General features: G+C 36.0%; 2 protein-coding genes across 3 annotated transcripts; one reads left to right on the top strand and one right to left on the bottom strand.

The window, feature by feature from the left end:
* Window positions 1–3502: 3502 nt before the first annotated feature.
* On the bottom strand, window positions 3503–4887 carry LOC120623762 (exosome complex component RRP43-like). The gene is made up of 5 exons (XM_039889979.1): window positions 4745–4887; window positions 4494–4668; window positions 4116–4410; window positions 3834–3963; window positions 3503–3753 (listed from the first exon to the last, which is right to left on the bottom strand). The coding sequence occupies exons 1-5, from the start codon at window positions 4759–4761 to the stop codon at window positions 3525–3527; spliced, it is 846 nt and encodes a 281-aa protein (XP_039745913.1). The 5' UTR covers window positions 4762–4887; the 3' UTR covers window positions 3503–3524.
* Window positions 4888–6571: 1684 nt separating this feature from the next.
* Window positions 6572–8841, top strand: LOC120624121 (60S ribosomal protein L31). Of its 2 annotated transcripts, none has more exons than XM_039890476.1 (3): window positions 6572–6711; window positions 6850–7079; window positions 8673–8841. In XM_039890476.1, the coding sequence occupies exons 2-3, from the start codon at window positions 6856–6858 to the stop codon at window positions 8821–8823; spliced, it is 375 nt and encodes a 124-aa protein (XP_039746410.1). In that variant the 5' UTR covers window positions 6572–6711; window positions 6850–6855; the 3' UTR covers window positions 8824–8841. The 2 variants fall into 2 exon arrangements, with proteins under 2 accessions (XP_039746410.1, XP_039746411.1); XM_039890477.1 differs by having other exon boundaries at window positions 6685–6756.
* The last annotated feature ends 7875 nt before the right edge of the window (window positions 8842–16716 follow it).

The raw sequence follows: 16716 nt of genomic DNA, 5'->3' as shown, positions 1-16716 counted from the left end.
AGGGTGGTGGTGGTGTGGCGATCTATCTTAGATCTTATATTCCTTTTAAAATTATTAGTTCGTCATGCCAGCCGCCGCCTATTGATTCTGCTGAGCATCTTCTGGTAGAAATATCATTAGCCAAGACTAAAACCTTGTTAGGGGTTTTCTATAGCCCTTCTCTCTTAATAAATTATTTCTCTTCTTTCGAAGCTTTACTTGAATCATTTGTGCCGAATTATAGCCAGACTATTATAATGGGCGATTTTAATACTTGTCTGCTTAAAGGCGATAGTCGAGCTAGAAAATTTGTCTCCATTATCGAATCTAGTAATATGCATATTCTTCCTTTATCAGCTACTCACAAACTTCCGAACTGTTCTCCTTCTCTTCTTGACTTAATAATAGTCTCGTCTCCGGATCTTATTTCAAAGTATGGCCAGTGTTCTGCCGATGCTTTTTCTTATCATGACTTGATAAGAAAAAGCATCGGCATATAAACTACGTCCTCCTAAAATTAAACCTAAAACACTTCTGCGGCGTAATTTTGGTGGAATGGATATCGATCGATTGTGTGATGATGCTTGCAAAATAGACTGGTCAGTGGTTGAAAATGCACCATGCATTGAAGATAAGGTTGCTGTTTTAACTCTTTTTTAACTCAACTTTATGATACTCATGCACCCATAAAGATAGTAAAGCTAAAACATTTGCCTGCTCCCTGGCTAACTGACGACCTGAAAAGTCTTATATTAAAGAAAAACGTTGCAAAGTCCAGACTCAAGGCAAAGCAATCTGATGAAAACCAGAGAAAGTATATTAAAATCAGGAATCGCTGCAATACATTGTGTAGAGATGCACAACGACGCCATATTCATACTTCAGTCGAGGACGGCGACTCATCCCGGGTCTGGAAATTTCTTGAAACTGTTGGAGTTGGTAAATCATCCCATAATTCATCCCCTTCTAGTGATGATATTGAACATTTGAATCAATATTTCTCATCTCCTCTTAACTCTTTTAATAGTTCAGATAAAGCTAATACTCTTCATTCTCTTTCCGTAACTCCAACTCCCGCTTATCCTCCGTTCACTTTTAGTCAATTCTCTGAATGTGATGTTAAGAAGAGCATATTGTCAGTCTCTTCGAATGCAGTTGGTAGCGACGACGTTAGCCGTAATATGATTATTCCTTTCATAAGTATTATTTCGCCTATTATCACTCACATTTTAAATGAGTCCATCTCTTCTTGCAAGTTTTCTTCTTCCTGAAGCTTGGAAGAGTGCGCATGTTGTTCCTCTCCCTAAAAAGGCTAATCCTACTAAGTTCTGCGATTTCCGTCCTATCTCTATCTTACCGTTTCTTTCTAAAGTCCTTGAAAAACTTACTTACCAACAACTAAACCTTTTCCTTAATAGGCAGTGCTTACTTAATCCTCTCCAATCTGGTTTCCGTTCCGGTCATAGTACGGCTACTGCTCTGATGAAAGTTACTGACGACATTCGTTGGGGCATGGATAATAAACAACTAACTGTGTTGACCTTGCTGGATTTTAGCAATGCTTTTAACACTGTAGATTTCGATGTACTGTTAGCTATTTTACGTTCTCTTAACATATCTCCATCTGTGATTGACTGGTTTCGTAGTTACCTTCAGGGACGTCGGCAGCGTATTCGCGTTCAAGAGACTTATTCATCTTGGTGTGATATCTCTGCCGGCGTGCCTCAAGGGGGCGTGTTGTCACCATTACTCTTTTCTGTTTTCATTAATTCTATTACTCAAAAACTCTCTTCTCTCTATCACATGTATGCGGATGATGTTCAAATTTATACTCAAACATCTCTTGAGAATCTTCCGACAGCCGTTTCAAGGATGAATAAAGATTTAAGTGTTATCCTGGAATGGAGTAGATCCTATGGCCTCACTGTAAATCCTAAAAAATCTTAGGTGATTATTATCGGTAGTCGGAACCTAATCTCAAGAGTTGACTGGTTTTCCTTGCCGCCCATAGAATTCAATAGCTTCATAGTTCCGTACTCTGACAGCGTTAGAAATCTGGGTGTAACTATGGATTCCACTCTAAGTTGGACTAATCACTTAAAGGAAGTCAGCAGGAAAACTTTTGCATCTCTAGGCTCTTTGCGTCGCCTTCAATTTTTCCTTCCGATTCCTACCAAGATTATGTTAGCACAGACTCTCCTTCTTCCTATTCTGGATTACGCTGACGCAAGCTTTGTTAACCTAACTGACGATCAGTTAAATAAACTTGAGAGACTTCAAAACATTAGCATTCGGTTCATATTTGGGTTACGTAAATATGACCATGTATCACAATTTCGTTCTCGTCTCAAGTGGTTACCTATTCGACTTCGCCGGAATTTGCACATTCTTTCTATTCTCTACTGTGTGTTGTTTTTTCCTTCTTCTCCACCTTATTTAAAGGAAAAATTTGAATTCGTTGGTCGCCCTGGTGAAGTTCTTCGTACTGCAAGGAAATTGATCTTAAGGGTGCCTTCACATAATTCATCTTTCTTCCACCGATCTTTCACTGTTCAGGCTAACAGCCTGAACAGTGAAAGATCGGTGGAAGCTTTGAAAATTGAAATCTTGAAATCCGAGAGGCACAGTCAAAGATCATTTTTTGTCTGCATCTGCGGATCTTTAACTTGCCTATTCCCTTCTGTTTTGATATTAATTATATAGGTATATATTAATTATTATCACTATCTATATATTTTATTGTAAGTTTGTTATATGTACATATTATATTTGTATATATAGGTTTATGCATGTTTATTTGCAACACAGTACAGTTAAATGCACCACCTACCTCTCTTCTTGAGCTGTTTTTAACGCCTTTGGTTGCCTGGAAGAGATCGCTATGTAGCGATAAGGCCGCCAAATTGTATACCTTTTGTTAAATTTTTACTGTTAATTTGTTATGTTTATGTGGTGTACAATAAAAGTGTATTCATTCATTCATTCATTCAAAATAGTCACAGTAATTCCTAGCCTTTTTTTACCTTAACAAATAAGCCCTTGACTGCAATCTCACCCAATGGTAAGTGATGATGCAGTCTAAGATGGATGGACCTAGAGTATAGTAGGTACCTGGAGAATAGCAGTTATATTAATATTGGTTGCTACGCGGCATCGTACCAGCTGAAGCCTTTTACTAGACCGGAGAAAATGCAGATTTTATAAATCAAATCAAACCTGGGACCTCTACTTATAAGCCACTGCGCCAAGGAGGTCGACCCCGGAAGAAATAGCCAGTTGTAAAGACTCATATTCAGTCGCGGGCTGCGGAACCTCTTGCTAGAGAGTATCTGTTTTACTCTTATTACGGAACACAGACTGGATTGTGAAAAGCCTTACACCAGAAATAGAATCTGATAGTGCACACAGCATCCAATCAGTGACCACTGTCATCTGTTATAAAGCATGATGTGTGCAGTGGTTTTACCAGAACATAATAAACTCTTCAAACATGTTTATGCTGATGCAGTAAATGGAATATTAAAAATAAAATACTTAATAGCCATTTATTTAACTTTATCATTTTTTATACATGTTTCAATCACACCTTCAACCAGTTTACTTATTTCTTTTGCCAAGACTAAGGTCCTTTTTTCATCTTCTGTTGATAAATTGCTACCGCCAAACTTTTGTATGCCACAGAAGAGCCCCTTATTCCAACACACTATTAGGTTGGCTCCAACACCACCACACATTTCTTCTTCATAGGCTGATGGGTCAGCTAACACTATATTCCTGAAACAATACCAAAAAAAAATATTAATACAATTTATAGGCTTTTAAAATAACAACAAAATAATACACATTTTATTAACCTTGGTATGTGTTCATAAATACCAAAACTAGTGGCAACTGGTAATCCGTGTATTTTGAGAGGTAATCTTGCACTGGTATCTACCTTTACTTCTTCTGTTTCTGCATCAAAACTCACAGATGGTAACAATACTGCAATAAAATAAAGTTTCTAAATTATAAATAAAGATTCTAATTGAATTGGAAAAATAAATCAAGTAAAATCAATTTTAAATTAGAGTACAGGTTATTTCACCAAAAGAAGATTTTATTAAAGCTTATTTAAACAACACTCATTAACACACATGTTTTTAAACTTGTCATTATGGCGACGATGCAAGCATCCACAATACTGCCATCATAGTCCAAACAGACTAAGTCGCAGTACACAACCCAAGCAAGTTTATCATGCACAAGACATAGATCTTTTAAGTCTATGCATTTTGAGTTCATCACTATATCCGAAACGATATTGTTTATAACTTGTGCATGATCTGAAGGAGGTCCGGGGCGGAATTTTGAAGAACATAATGGCAAAAGCTCAACATTTGATATTAAAAATCCTGTATCAGGTTCCTCTGCTTTGGGTTTTGCTAGTTCCTGCAGAAAGAAAAACACAAGCTACAGTTTACTGATTTGTGATTATATATTTACAAAATAAAACTGAAAAGTGAATATCTTACCAATTTTATCCCACATACAACTGTACTATTTCCACATTTCACAGCGGCGGACGCATCTGCTGAGGTGATTGCATTTATGTTAACTTTAACATCACGATGTTCATCGAATTTTCTACCATCCGGTCGAACATTTCGGGATATGTAGTCATTAAAATATTTTGAAGGATAGATATGCCTGAAAGTTCGTAATCATGAGGTTAATTATTGTTTAACTAATAACCATGCTGTTTAATTAGTCTGTATTTATTTACTTGAATATTTCAGCCATTTTTAATGTCGTCTAGTTTTGAGAACAGTAATTTGTATCTTATTTTAAATAAAAAAATTATCGCTATTTCGTATTTCTCAAATTGTTTTGATGATACACCATAGACAATTTATAACCTAAATTATATCGATAGTCGATACTCGATACACACAAACCAAGTCTATCATTTTTTTTACAGAAGACTAAATAATAATATTAGAAAACACCAGCACCCATTAATTTTTAAAAATCTTTTTAAGCGCGAATATCGCGTGAAGCCGCAAACTAGTGGCAAAAGACGAGTCACTGACCTCTAATTTTTGCGCGATTGGAACCCTCGTAGCTTTAGTTTTAAGTTTATGATTGTAGTTATCGCCATCACTACTCACTGCTATGTACACATTTTGTATACAATAACGCATCAAAAGTGCCATCTATGTGCCTATTTGAATAAAGGAATATTTGACTTTGACTTTAATAAACTACGCTGTACTGGAAATAAACATCTCTGTATTGAATGTTTTATTGAAGCCATTTGATTTCAAATTAAAAAATGTGTGCTTGTACTAGTGTACACACGTAAAAAGTGAAACTTCTTAAAGACCTTATTTTCGAAAAATGATCTACTGCAACTTTACAGAAACTGGTTAAATAAAGTTAAATTAGATAAAGTTTAACAAAAGGCTTTTATCATCATGGACATGAATACAAATAATACAATTATGTGATTTCACTTTATTACTACTAAGATTATTACAGCTTTAATTTAATTGTAATATTATTATTATTATGGCTTATGGTAACTGAAATATGAAATATAAATATAAATAAATAAATATACTACGCCAATACACACATCGCCATCTAGCCCTAAAGTAAGCTTGTGTTATGCGTACTAAGATGACTGAAGAATATTTTTATGAATAGGTAATATAAATAAAATACTTATAATATACATATAAACACCCAGACACTGAAAAACACTTGTTATCACACAAACATTTTCCCGTTGTGGGAATCGAACCCACGGCCTTGGACTCAGAAAGCAGGGTCGCTGCCCACTGCGCCAGTCGGCCGTCAAATATTGTTTACATTCCATAAAAACTCCAGCAATTTTAGTGCCGGATCTTGTTGTTAATGTTTGAAGACTTTTTTTAATAATATATAAAATTCAAATAATCTTTAATAATTTAACTAGCTTCAAAGATTTTTCTGATGCAGATCGGTTTTTTATCATTATTGCAACCGAGTTATGATGATGATGTCCTCCATGACGTATCCGTCAACGGCGACACCTTGGCTTTTTCGTCTCGAGTGTGCACGGATATGACTAGCGTAGCCAAATTTAGTTTTGAAGATGCCTGCACGCAGAATAAAATTAATAATATCGTCCAACTTCTGATTTGGAGATATATAAAGTGCAACAATCAAAATATTCATCCTATTTTGGCATTGAGCCATACATTAGTCAGGAGAAAGAACAAAAGAATCTATCGATGAAGTTACAATGTTAACAACATCATTAGTATTATGATATATACTTACGTCTTCAGCCGTTTAAATTTTGCAATGCATTTGAAGTTCGAATAAACTCGAATCAACCGTGGTTGGGACAAGAAAAAGACGGCGCGTAACGAAAAAAATGTGACGCGTAACTGAAAAATGGAACACTAAATTTTTTTCCAACCCCGATAAAGAAGTTTCACTTCAAAAAAAATGGCGCTGATAGCAATGGCTAACTATAGAGTTTTAAATATCTTTTTAAGTATTATAGATAATTCAGTCGTAATAATATCATGAAATAAGGCATTATCCAGGTATTATTTTCAGGTGATTTTAGAGGTTGTAGTAAAAGCTACAGAGAAACCTAAAAGTTGTCTGTATAATATAGATACGTATTTATCTTTGCTTGAAGTTGACATTGACAATTGACTTTGACAGCTCTTTTAGATTCGGCAAGCGCTAGCTAAGGTGTGTTATTAAAATGTAATCTAACAAAATCCTCACAAATTTAGTGTAAATAAGTATTCAGTTCTTAAAATAAAGATCAGTAATGGCACGCGAAGTTGAGCAATGCTATATTTACATTTCGTCTGCTTATAATTACAGATCACAATGGCTAAACCAAAAGGAGAGAGGAAAGGTAAATCCGCTATCAATGAAGTTGTTACTCGTGAATACACGGTAAACTTACACAAGCGGCTGCATGGAGTCGGTTTTAAGAGACGCGCACCTCGGGCTATCAAAGAAGTTCGCAAGTTTGCTGAAAAACAAATGGGTACCCCAGACGTTCGTGTTGACACAAGATTAAATAAGTACCTTTGGTCAAAGGGTGTCAGGTATGTTAAATTAAGTACTTATAAATTATAATTTTGGTGTGGATGTATTATTGAAACGTCTAAAGAAGTAAACAAACTTATAACCTCTTAAATTTGTTAATAAAGTACATAATGAAATGAGTATCATGAATTTTGGTATTTATGCTTTTTTGAATAAAAATGTCAACAAGATCAATAATTGGGTCAAATTGAAGTTTGTTTGTATGTTCCTCCAACTTGAGCAATGTTTGGTATAATAAGGGAGCTGTATTTAGATTTACTATTTCCACACTGTCTCTTCCAAGAGCTGTAAGTTTTGGATAACTTTGGTCATTACAGTAGTCAAATTCCTAGTGAAAGGTTGCAGTTCATAAACATAGTACAAAAGTATTGTTTTGTTCTATAAGTACACTTTCTATACAAATCCATAGTTTGTAATGGTGTTTTAAGCTGATGGGATTCAACAGAATTCTTAATTATGAAAGAACTGTTCTACGACTTTTTCCTGAGATCAATATGTGAAGCAAAAGAACTGAACAAATAATACATACACATAACTAAAAAGTAAATAATACATATATATTATAACGTGGGTAAGCAGTAACAGCATTCTGAAAGCATTAATGAATCAATACAACTGATTTACAAGATGTATATTACTCCACAAATTGCTGCCTGCACGCAGAAATTTTAATTTTTGACTTTTTGTATATTACAATTTAATGTAAGTTTTTTTGGTTTAGTTTAGTTTTTAATTATTCTGTTATGTAACCAGTGTAGATAGGTCATAGTTATCAAATAAATAAATATATATAAATGAGAAATATATAGTGGCAACAAATACAAATTGAATCACAGGTCACTGTGAAATTTTGACACAGTTGAAGTGTGAATTTAAGTCCTGATAATAGAATAATCCATATTGCATTGCTATTGTATTTTTCTATTTCTCTTGGCTCAATAAGATTGTAGCATTATGTAAAATAGTCTAACCTTCCGTTTGAATTGAGATTTTGTGTTGAGATTGAATTCATCATCATCATCAACCCATTACTGGCCCACTACAGTGCACAGGTCTTGTCTCAGAATGAGGATTTAGGCCTAAGTCCACCATGCTGGCCAAGTAGTGTGTGATTTGTAGACATGACAATTGAATTATTAAACGCAAAAAAGCATATATAAATCTGACTTGTAGTTCCAGAGGTTAGCTGGTTCAAAAAAAAAAACAAACTGATAATTCTAATACCCTCCATAACCTTCAATAAAGCTGAAACTCTATTGTTATAATGAAGTATGTATAAGATGAAATTTAAGATGAGAACCTCCGGTTGTCAGAACCGGGGTCTCCATCCACTGTCCATCCATTCCATGCTGTTCATAGGCCACATGGGGCATATTTAGTTCAACTTATTCTCAATATCTTCCTATTGCTACAACTCTCATAAAATTTCTTTACATTAGAAAAGACAGCAAATAAAGCAGTAATTGCTGAAAGTTGTTCTGCTACAATTTGTTTAGTTACACTGGCACTTAGTCAATATAAAATATACAAAGGGATTTGTTAGGATGGTCAATATGCAAAAACCTCACTTTTATATTATTTGTTTGTTCCAGAAATGTTCCCTTCAGAGTTCGCGTAAGGCTGTCACGCAGACGTAATGATGATGAGGACTCAGCACATAAGCTATTCACTCTGGTCACCTATGTGCCAGTTGCATCCATAAAAGGCTTGCAAACTGAGAATGTTGACGCTAGCCAAGAATAAACCAATAATTTAAGCTTATTATGTGTTTAATTTAAACGCTGCTTTCACATTAGTTTATAGCTTAGGCTTAGTTACTAACAATTTTTTTAAATACTCCAAATACCTCGAGAGTATATATTTGACTATAAATCTAGCTATTGAAGCTCATCAGTAACATGGATGGAACTTTAGTCATCTCAAAACAATAGAATTGTGGTCCTTTTCTTAATTTCGGCCCCCAATGTCAGCTGTCCACTTATTTACTAACACTTACTCAGAGTGGGGTTGATATTTCATAATATTTGGCTGAATATTTGACTCAAATTCAAAATTCAATTATTTCAAGTAGGCGTAATATATAAGCACTTTTGAAACGTCAAGTCAGTCTGTTTGTAGTGGACTCTACTACCTTTCAATAACTGGTCTGCCAAGCTAAGGCTACTATAAAACCTGTAGAGTTGTTTCTATTACAATATTGTTCATTGTTTGGAAGATCTTCCAAGCTTAGCTCAATCGCCCATAGTGAACATATTATCATAAGACGTTCAGAGCATAATATAGAAAGTAGTTTATAAGCACTTTTGAAACATCAAGTCTAGGCTGGTTGTAGTGAATCTACCACCGGTTTGGAAGGCAGATTCCACTGAGAAAAGCCTGCTTCCAAGCGGCCTTTTCGTAAAGAAATTCATCAATCGTAGAGTAAACACGATTTAATTAATTGTTTAAATTTAAACATTGGCAGGTCCGAAAATTACCTTGGGAATCATTTTATAAAAGTATATACTCAATCCCACAAATGACTTCTGCATCTTTCGAAGGCGGTTGTTTATATCCACTTTTCGTTTATATAGAGTAATGTTTTGTCTTACAAATACTATATTGCTTTCAATATTGTGAGGCGACCGTAATTATACCAATTTCTTTAATTTTTTCACGGGGGGGAAAATATTTCCAGATAGACATCTGACTATCTTAGACTTTTTCAATACCTAGGTACACAATTATTGTGATTTGTTTCACTACTTTTACTTTGTGAAGCTTCACAAAGTAAAAGTATCACATTGTTTATTCTTGCCCTTATATTGATTAAACTACAAAAAAATCAAGACTCGGAAGTGTTTATCAGGGACTGTGTCGATTTTGATAAAGCTACAATTTTTATGGGTTTGATCATGTAGCTACTTTTAAATTGAAAGCATTGTCACGTACATATTAGACTGGTCTTAATTGAAGATAGCGCTGATGTACTGATCTCTTGTGTTGAGCCGACTCCTAATAAACACCGTCCTCCAGCTATGACGCTCGCGGAGTGGAGTGCAGGCGCGCGGCGGCGAGTGCGAGCGTGAAGAGTTTTTCGAAAAGATCATAGTGGTGGCCAGCGCGGTTACTATTCCACAGGCTCGTGTTGTATTTTTGTGTTCAACAAGACTGAAATATTCAGTGAATGTCTGCGTATATCTAATTTTTTTTTATATTATTAATAAATAACAAAAAAAAACCTGCATTTTCGTTACGTTACTGAGTTACGTGAGCATGTGGATCGCCTCAGTGTCACTCGCCGAGTGGATATCACGAGCGCCTCTAGAACTGTATAAGAAGTGTCTACAGTATATTTAGAACTTTCAATGCAGACGAAGATGTTAATGACATCTTGGAGTATTATACCTACCTACTCGTATTAATCTCAATATAAACTTCAAAGGAATAAAAGCGTTATAAATAGACGCGATTTATTTACTAAGTCCCAGACTCCATTGCGAACCGTAAGTAATAGACTCCATTGGAAGTTAATTTCCTCCCGCGAAGAAGAACGCCCTCCGCCGTATCACGAAACCCATCTGATTACACTTGATTTCAGATCTCTGGGATTTAGACACTTTATTTACTACTGCTCGATATAAAGTGAACTCCGAATAGGTACCTACCCAATACAAATGCTTATCGTCTTAAAAACTGAACTGATGGTAGGTATTTATTATAGCGAAAAACCATATTTTTTAAAAAATATTCTACAACAATCACATCGCCATCTAGTGCCAAAGTAAGAGTAGCTTGTGTTATATACAGAAAATCACCCAGACCCTGAAAAACATTAATTTTCAGCGCACAAGCATTTTCCAGTTGTGGGAATTGAACCTACGGCCTTTGACTTGAAAAGCAGGCTCGCTGTCCACTGTGCCAATCGGCCGTCAAATTCTAAAGATATTTACAAATTCTGTGTCTGGGACTGTGAGTCCTAGTTTTGTTTTGTTGTCATTATCATCTTTATCTTTACATGATAGTAGGTATAAAAGAAAGTGGCCCCGCTGTTTGTACGCTTAGCTCTTTGAAAATACGCGACGTATTATAATGCAGTTTTCTGCAATGGATGGAGTGATTAAAGAAAAAGGTTTTCTGGTATGTACTTAGTAAAAATGCATATACATAAATAAAAGCAAAGACATTCGAAGAGATGCAATGTGATGTCGTAGAAAACATATTTTTGTATATACTTATGTATATATAAAACACTAGCTGTTGCCCGCGACTTCGTCTGCGTTTGATTTTGTTTTTAAAGTATTCAGTATCGCTAAGCTTTAAATGAGTATATATATATAACATGTGACTGCCAATTAATTATAGACAAAAAATTTGCAATAAAATAAAATTGTGACTATAATTAAAGATCTAAGCTATTCTATCTCTTAAGTTGGACCAGACCGCTCACGGTGAGCCAATTTAATTTTAAATCGATTAAGTAGTTTAGGAGTCCATCGCGGACAAACATCGTGACAGGAGATTTATATATATTAAGATTGCATGTACTGACTAAATCTTAATTCAAAATTCAAAACGCTTTCACCCAAAAACTACCTAACCGATCCTCATGAAACTTTGTACACATATTCTTGGAAGTATTAGAAGTAATATGTAATACTTTTTATCTTGACATTGTGCTCGGTTCCTTCGGGAGAGGGGATGAAAGTGTTCGACGATTTCACACCATAACTCCGACAAATTATAACCGATTTAAATAATTATTTTTGTACTATAGATAATGATATACTGAATGTGGTTGGAGATAGAGGACAGAACTCCTCAGCGGACGGCAGCAAACCCCTCATTTAAGGCTTAGCGATACTGAATATTTTAATTTTTTTAGAACTACAACTAAATTGAACGCCACATCAAAAAACAAAATCAAACGCAGACGAAGTCGCGGGCAATAGCTAGTACATTATAACAGGGGGCTTAATTGTTATGATATACAATTTTATTTAATAAAATCCAATCTGTCCAGATTTTGATGTACCTACCCAGCTTTCATTTATTGATATCATCATCACATTATCACATCAACCCATAACCGGCCCACTACAGAGCACGGGTCTACTCCTACAACGCTGGCCCAGTGCGGATTCGTGGACTTTATTGATCTAGAAATAAACTAAAAATAGGGAAAGACATAAGCATATTTAGATTATAAGCAAAACGATATTAGTCTTTTCAATGATGGACGATTTTCACTCAATACTTAAATATCAGTTTATGGCCTGCCTTTTGACCGACAATATTCAATGGACATGGCAGGTAAACCGATAATACAGATTCCCTCGCTGCTTCAGATCTAATTATTCGTAACCTAATTATCTCGGTGCTTGTAACTGACTGTCACATGCAGCAAATTGGCTGCAAGCGACGTAACTGGATAGTGGATACCATGATGTGCAGTATTTACTCATACTCATAGATCGCGTATGCTATAAACTTGCATGAACCTTTGTAGTAGGTACCAACCGAACTAGTACTTAAAAAAAATTGGTAGGTATTTTTTTCCGACCTTTATCATACCTAAGCTGCCCTACTGAAACAAAAATTCAAATAATAAACCTACTTCAAAGTTTGGAGTCGCATGTTTTTCGAATACCGTAATAAAAGACACGTGTTTATTGTTTCTTCGCAAATGAGAGAAAAGTACCAACCTACCTAATATACGTTCGGCAATAATAGCATCCTTCATTATCATCATCACATCAACTCATTATCGTCTCACTATAGAGCACGGTTTACCGTTGAAGCAAGTGATATTTTAATTACTTAAAATTCACATTATCTCGAAAGTCACGAGGTGCTCCCCGAATTTGAAGTCGAGCTCCTACCCAATGTGCTAGCAACGGTTTTATGCATAGGTACAGTTAGTTGAATCCCGGAATATATCCCGGAGCAACAAACCTCTGTTTCCCCACGGATTTTCTAGAAAAATCCTAATAAACGCAGACGAAGAACGCAGGCAGGCGCTAGGCTATGACAATCAATAAAAAAAGTCTCTTTTCAAAAATACTCAGTCAATTCAAATGAACAGCGATGAAGATACTATTAACTACATATTGGATTCTTAGATCTTAGAAGACAAGGTAACTAAGCAACTACGATACGATAAATATAAATAATATTCTACAACAGTACACGCATCGCCATTCACAATCTAGCCACAATGTAAGCGAAGCTTGTGTTAAGCGAAGCTTGGGTACTAAGATGACTGATGTATATTTATATGAATAATATACAAAAATACTTACAATATTCGGATAAAAACCCAGACACCGAAAACATTCATGTTCATGACATGACATAGTTGTGGCATTTTCCCACTGCGCTAATCGGCTGTCAAAAAACAATAAATAAATAATTTATATACTACGACAACGCACACATCGCCATCTAGCCCCAAAGTAAGCGTAGCTTGTGTTATGGCTACTGAGATGACTGATGAATATTTTTATGAATAACACCTAGACACTGAAAAACATTCATGCTCATCACACAAACATTTTCCAGTTGTGGGAATCAGCCTTGGACTCAGAAAGCAGGGTGGCTGCAAACTGCGCCAATCGGCCGTCCAAAATGTTAAATGTTTATTAGCTACTACTAGGTTGGCCACTAGTTACAAACCTAAATATAAATAACTAAAATTAATGTTTTAAAGTATCCAATTATTATACGCAGCTCTTAATTATTAAGCTAGCTGCTGTCTGTGAACATACCTACTAGGTTAACTTAGTGTAGAGGTAGGTACGTATTTACGTTTCCATGTAAACGAGACTTTATTGTTCATGTTTCGTCGTAATTTCAATTACCAACTTCATACATTATTGTTATGGCGCGCTATAATGACGATGTGTTATTCCAAAATTTGTGCAGGTTAACTTTAATGAAATATTTTACCTATGTATGAGTTTAACATAGTACTAATTTAGTCGACCTGGTGACATCTCAAGTTTCTGGATTGGATTTATGGGCTGGAAAATGGTATCTTTTTTTTTTTGCTGGAAAATGCATTAAGAGTATGTGAGACTCGCCAACCGAGAAGCAGTCATATCCACTAAAGTTGTGCCCCAGCTATGTAAGTGAAGCGCTAACGGATTGCTGCCGCATGCACCTCGCCTGGCGTCTGGCGCCAACACTTAATTTCAGAGCTGCAGGTAGTGCTTTTAAGGCAGAAGGTGTGCCAAACTCCGCCTGTATGGAATGACCATATATAGCATATATAGCATTAATAATTCACACTATATATAGCATTCTTGGTGGTTCTTAAATTGTCAATGCCAGTCCAGAGCTAGGAAACGGGCATAGCTTGCCTCCGTTCGTTCGTTAAAATGCTCGTTAACCTGGTTATAGCCGTTCTAAGCTCTAAATCCTCTCTCCTCCTATGAGAGTGCTGTGGGACTGTATGAACAATTCGAAGTTTTTAAGTTACTTCTAACACTAAGGTTAGGATACACGTATGACGTATGCACCTTACCTGTCGATCCAGGATTCGCATATTCGGGGTACCACGCTCTTATTCCATAGGTGTCATAGGCGCTTTCAAGTATAGCTGCTGGCAGTGGTAGAAGTATTAACAGGGGTGTGTATTGCCGAATTGTAGGTGGCACTGGCAAACGCTCGAAATATTCCCTTTTACGTGCCGGCTACGGAAAAAATCGCGTCGTGCAAATGTGAATAAAACATTTAGGTATGTGTGACTGCTTAGTACCTATAGTTCCATGTAAATTTTCTTCAGGCAAGATCGGCAAAGCGTAATTAGGATAGCTAAACAGAGGTCAACCGAACCGAGTGGACAGAGCAATTGTGTAATAAGTGCTGGCCGACGAAAGGACCCTTACTTGCTTCAGCAGGAAGGGATATAACATACCTCTGTGCACTGTCACGACACTGTCTAGACGATAACGTCTTGATTTACCATAAGATCAACATCTGTTTTTGATACTGTGGTACTACAGACCTCAGAGGTCTGTATAGTTTTTATGTCATTTCTGGTGGGGTTTTATTCCTTTTTTTATTGCGAGGCTTCATCTACTACGGAGTTTCAGTTAAATTAAACTTTTGTGTAGCTTAGCCTGAATAACGCGTGAGTTCGTGATCGGCATATGTGAGGGATATATACACCTTACACGTGACAAGAGAGTTAAATTCTATTATGCGTATAAGGAATAACGTATTTACTAAAACTTCAGATTTTGAAAATAGCTACATGTGAGGTATAAGTGAGGTACTTCAGTATTGATAAGAATGCTAACTGACTGAAACCATCTTTCTTGTGCCCGGTTGATAATTATGACGATAGGGTAGTATGGTAAATACCTATGAGGCTGTGCTATTTCCTATTATTATATACAAGTAATTTTATCTACTTTCATGCTTTAATTCTTCTATAAAAGATTCTGAAACAGTAAGCTTAGTGCCGACATTAAATTTTACGTACTGAATTTCATTATAGTCCTTTGTTTTTTTGCGAATTTCTGCGCAATAAGTTTATTTTATTTTATTAAATATATTTTGTTAATATGTTTCCTGGCAGAACTACCTACCGGGCAGCTAGGTAGTGTAGATAGGTATTTTAGATTTCCCAAAAATAAGAAAACGTCAAAGTGGTACAAGTGCTACTGCTACTCTTTCCAACTGCCGGCACGTTTCGAAGAGCGCCTTGCACATTGTTTCCCTGCCTACTTTATCTTTGGACTATAAACTCCGGATCCGATTCATAAGGGACCGGGAATATGATAGAGAAAATTTACAGGTAGCTGACCTTCGTTGTATTTCAGTACAAGATATGAGCATAGAAAGTCTGCTGGGAAGATAATACATATTTTAGTGTGCACGCTTCACTCGCACAAAGGCATAATTTATAAGACCGCGCAGGCGGGCGCCTGATTCCGACCACCTTTTAACTGCCTAATGGAGCGTTTTTGGGGTACCTATTCTGTAACATGGCATCAAAGACGCTATGTTTCAGTGTACGTTATGAGTATGTTTTAATTTTATTTTGACTTCAATCTCTTGGTGGTAAGATATGATGCAGTCTAAGATGGTAACGGGCAAACCTGTTAGGGACTTTGGCAGTTATATTAAACCGTTGTGGGTTTATAATACTTGTCATAGTTCCTTACCTAATTGGGTTCTACGCGACATCGTACTAGAACGCTAAATCGCTTGACAGGTCATCTTTTGTCGGTATGAGGAATCCATCTTTCTAAGATATTATAAGCCTGTTATTATTTGATGGCCGCCAGTAAAATCAATGGTGACCCTAGCCTAGCTGGTTAGTTCTTCAATGTATAGAGGCTAGTTTGACTTTACTAATCTTAACAGCTACCTACGAGCCGCTATACCTTACCGCTACCAATCTAACAAAATCACAGTTCTGTTTTATTATTTATTCTGTGCTAAAAGCCTCTTAATAGAACCGATGGAAAATTTATGAAAGCGCGTGTTTTTTTAATTTACCACAGTACCTACTCACACATCATTATCATACTAAGCCTTGTTATACTGCTGGGTAAAGGCCCTCAGTATAATAGTAGAGAGGGACATAGAGAGATAGAGGTTAGATCTTCCACGCTTCAATTCGTATCACAGAGGTACAACTCGTAA

This window comes from Pararge aegeria, chromosome 5, assembly GCF_905163445.1.
Source record: "Pararge aegeria chromosome 5, ilParAegt1.1, whole genome shotgun sequence".
Taxonomy (NCBI): domain Eukaryota; kingdom Metazoa; phylum Arthropoda; class Insecta; order Lepidoptera; family Nymphalidae; genus Pararge; species Pararge aegeria.
The sequence above is the reverse complement of the archived record's forward strand: the minus strand, read 5'-3'. Positions and strand labels throughout refer to the sequence as shown.

Coding starts and splice junctions, on each gene's coding strand:
- LOC120624121 (XM_039890476.1), top strand. CDS start 6,856: ATGGCTAAACCAAAAGGAGAGAGGAAAGGTAAATCCGCTATCAATGAA. Junction 7,080..8,672: donor CTTTGGTCAAAGGGTGTCAG/GTATGTTAAATT, acceptor TGTTTGTTCCAG/AAATGTTCCCTTCAGAGTTC.
- LOC120623762 (XM_039889979.1), bottom strand. Junction 4,411..4,493: donor TTGTATGTGGGATAAAATTG/GTAAGATATTCA, acceptor TTCTTTCTGCAG/GAACTAGCAAAACCCAAAGC. Junction 3,754..3,833: donor ATTTATGAACACATACCAAG/GTTAATAAAATG, acceptor GTATTGTTTCAG/GAATATAGTGTTAGCTGACC.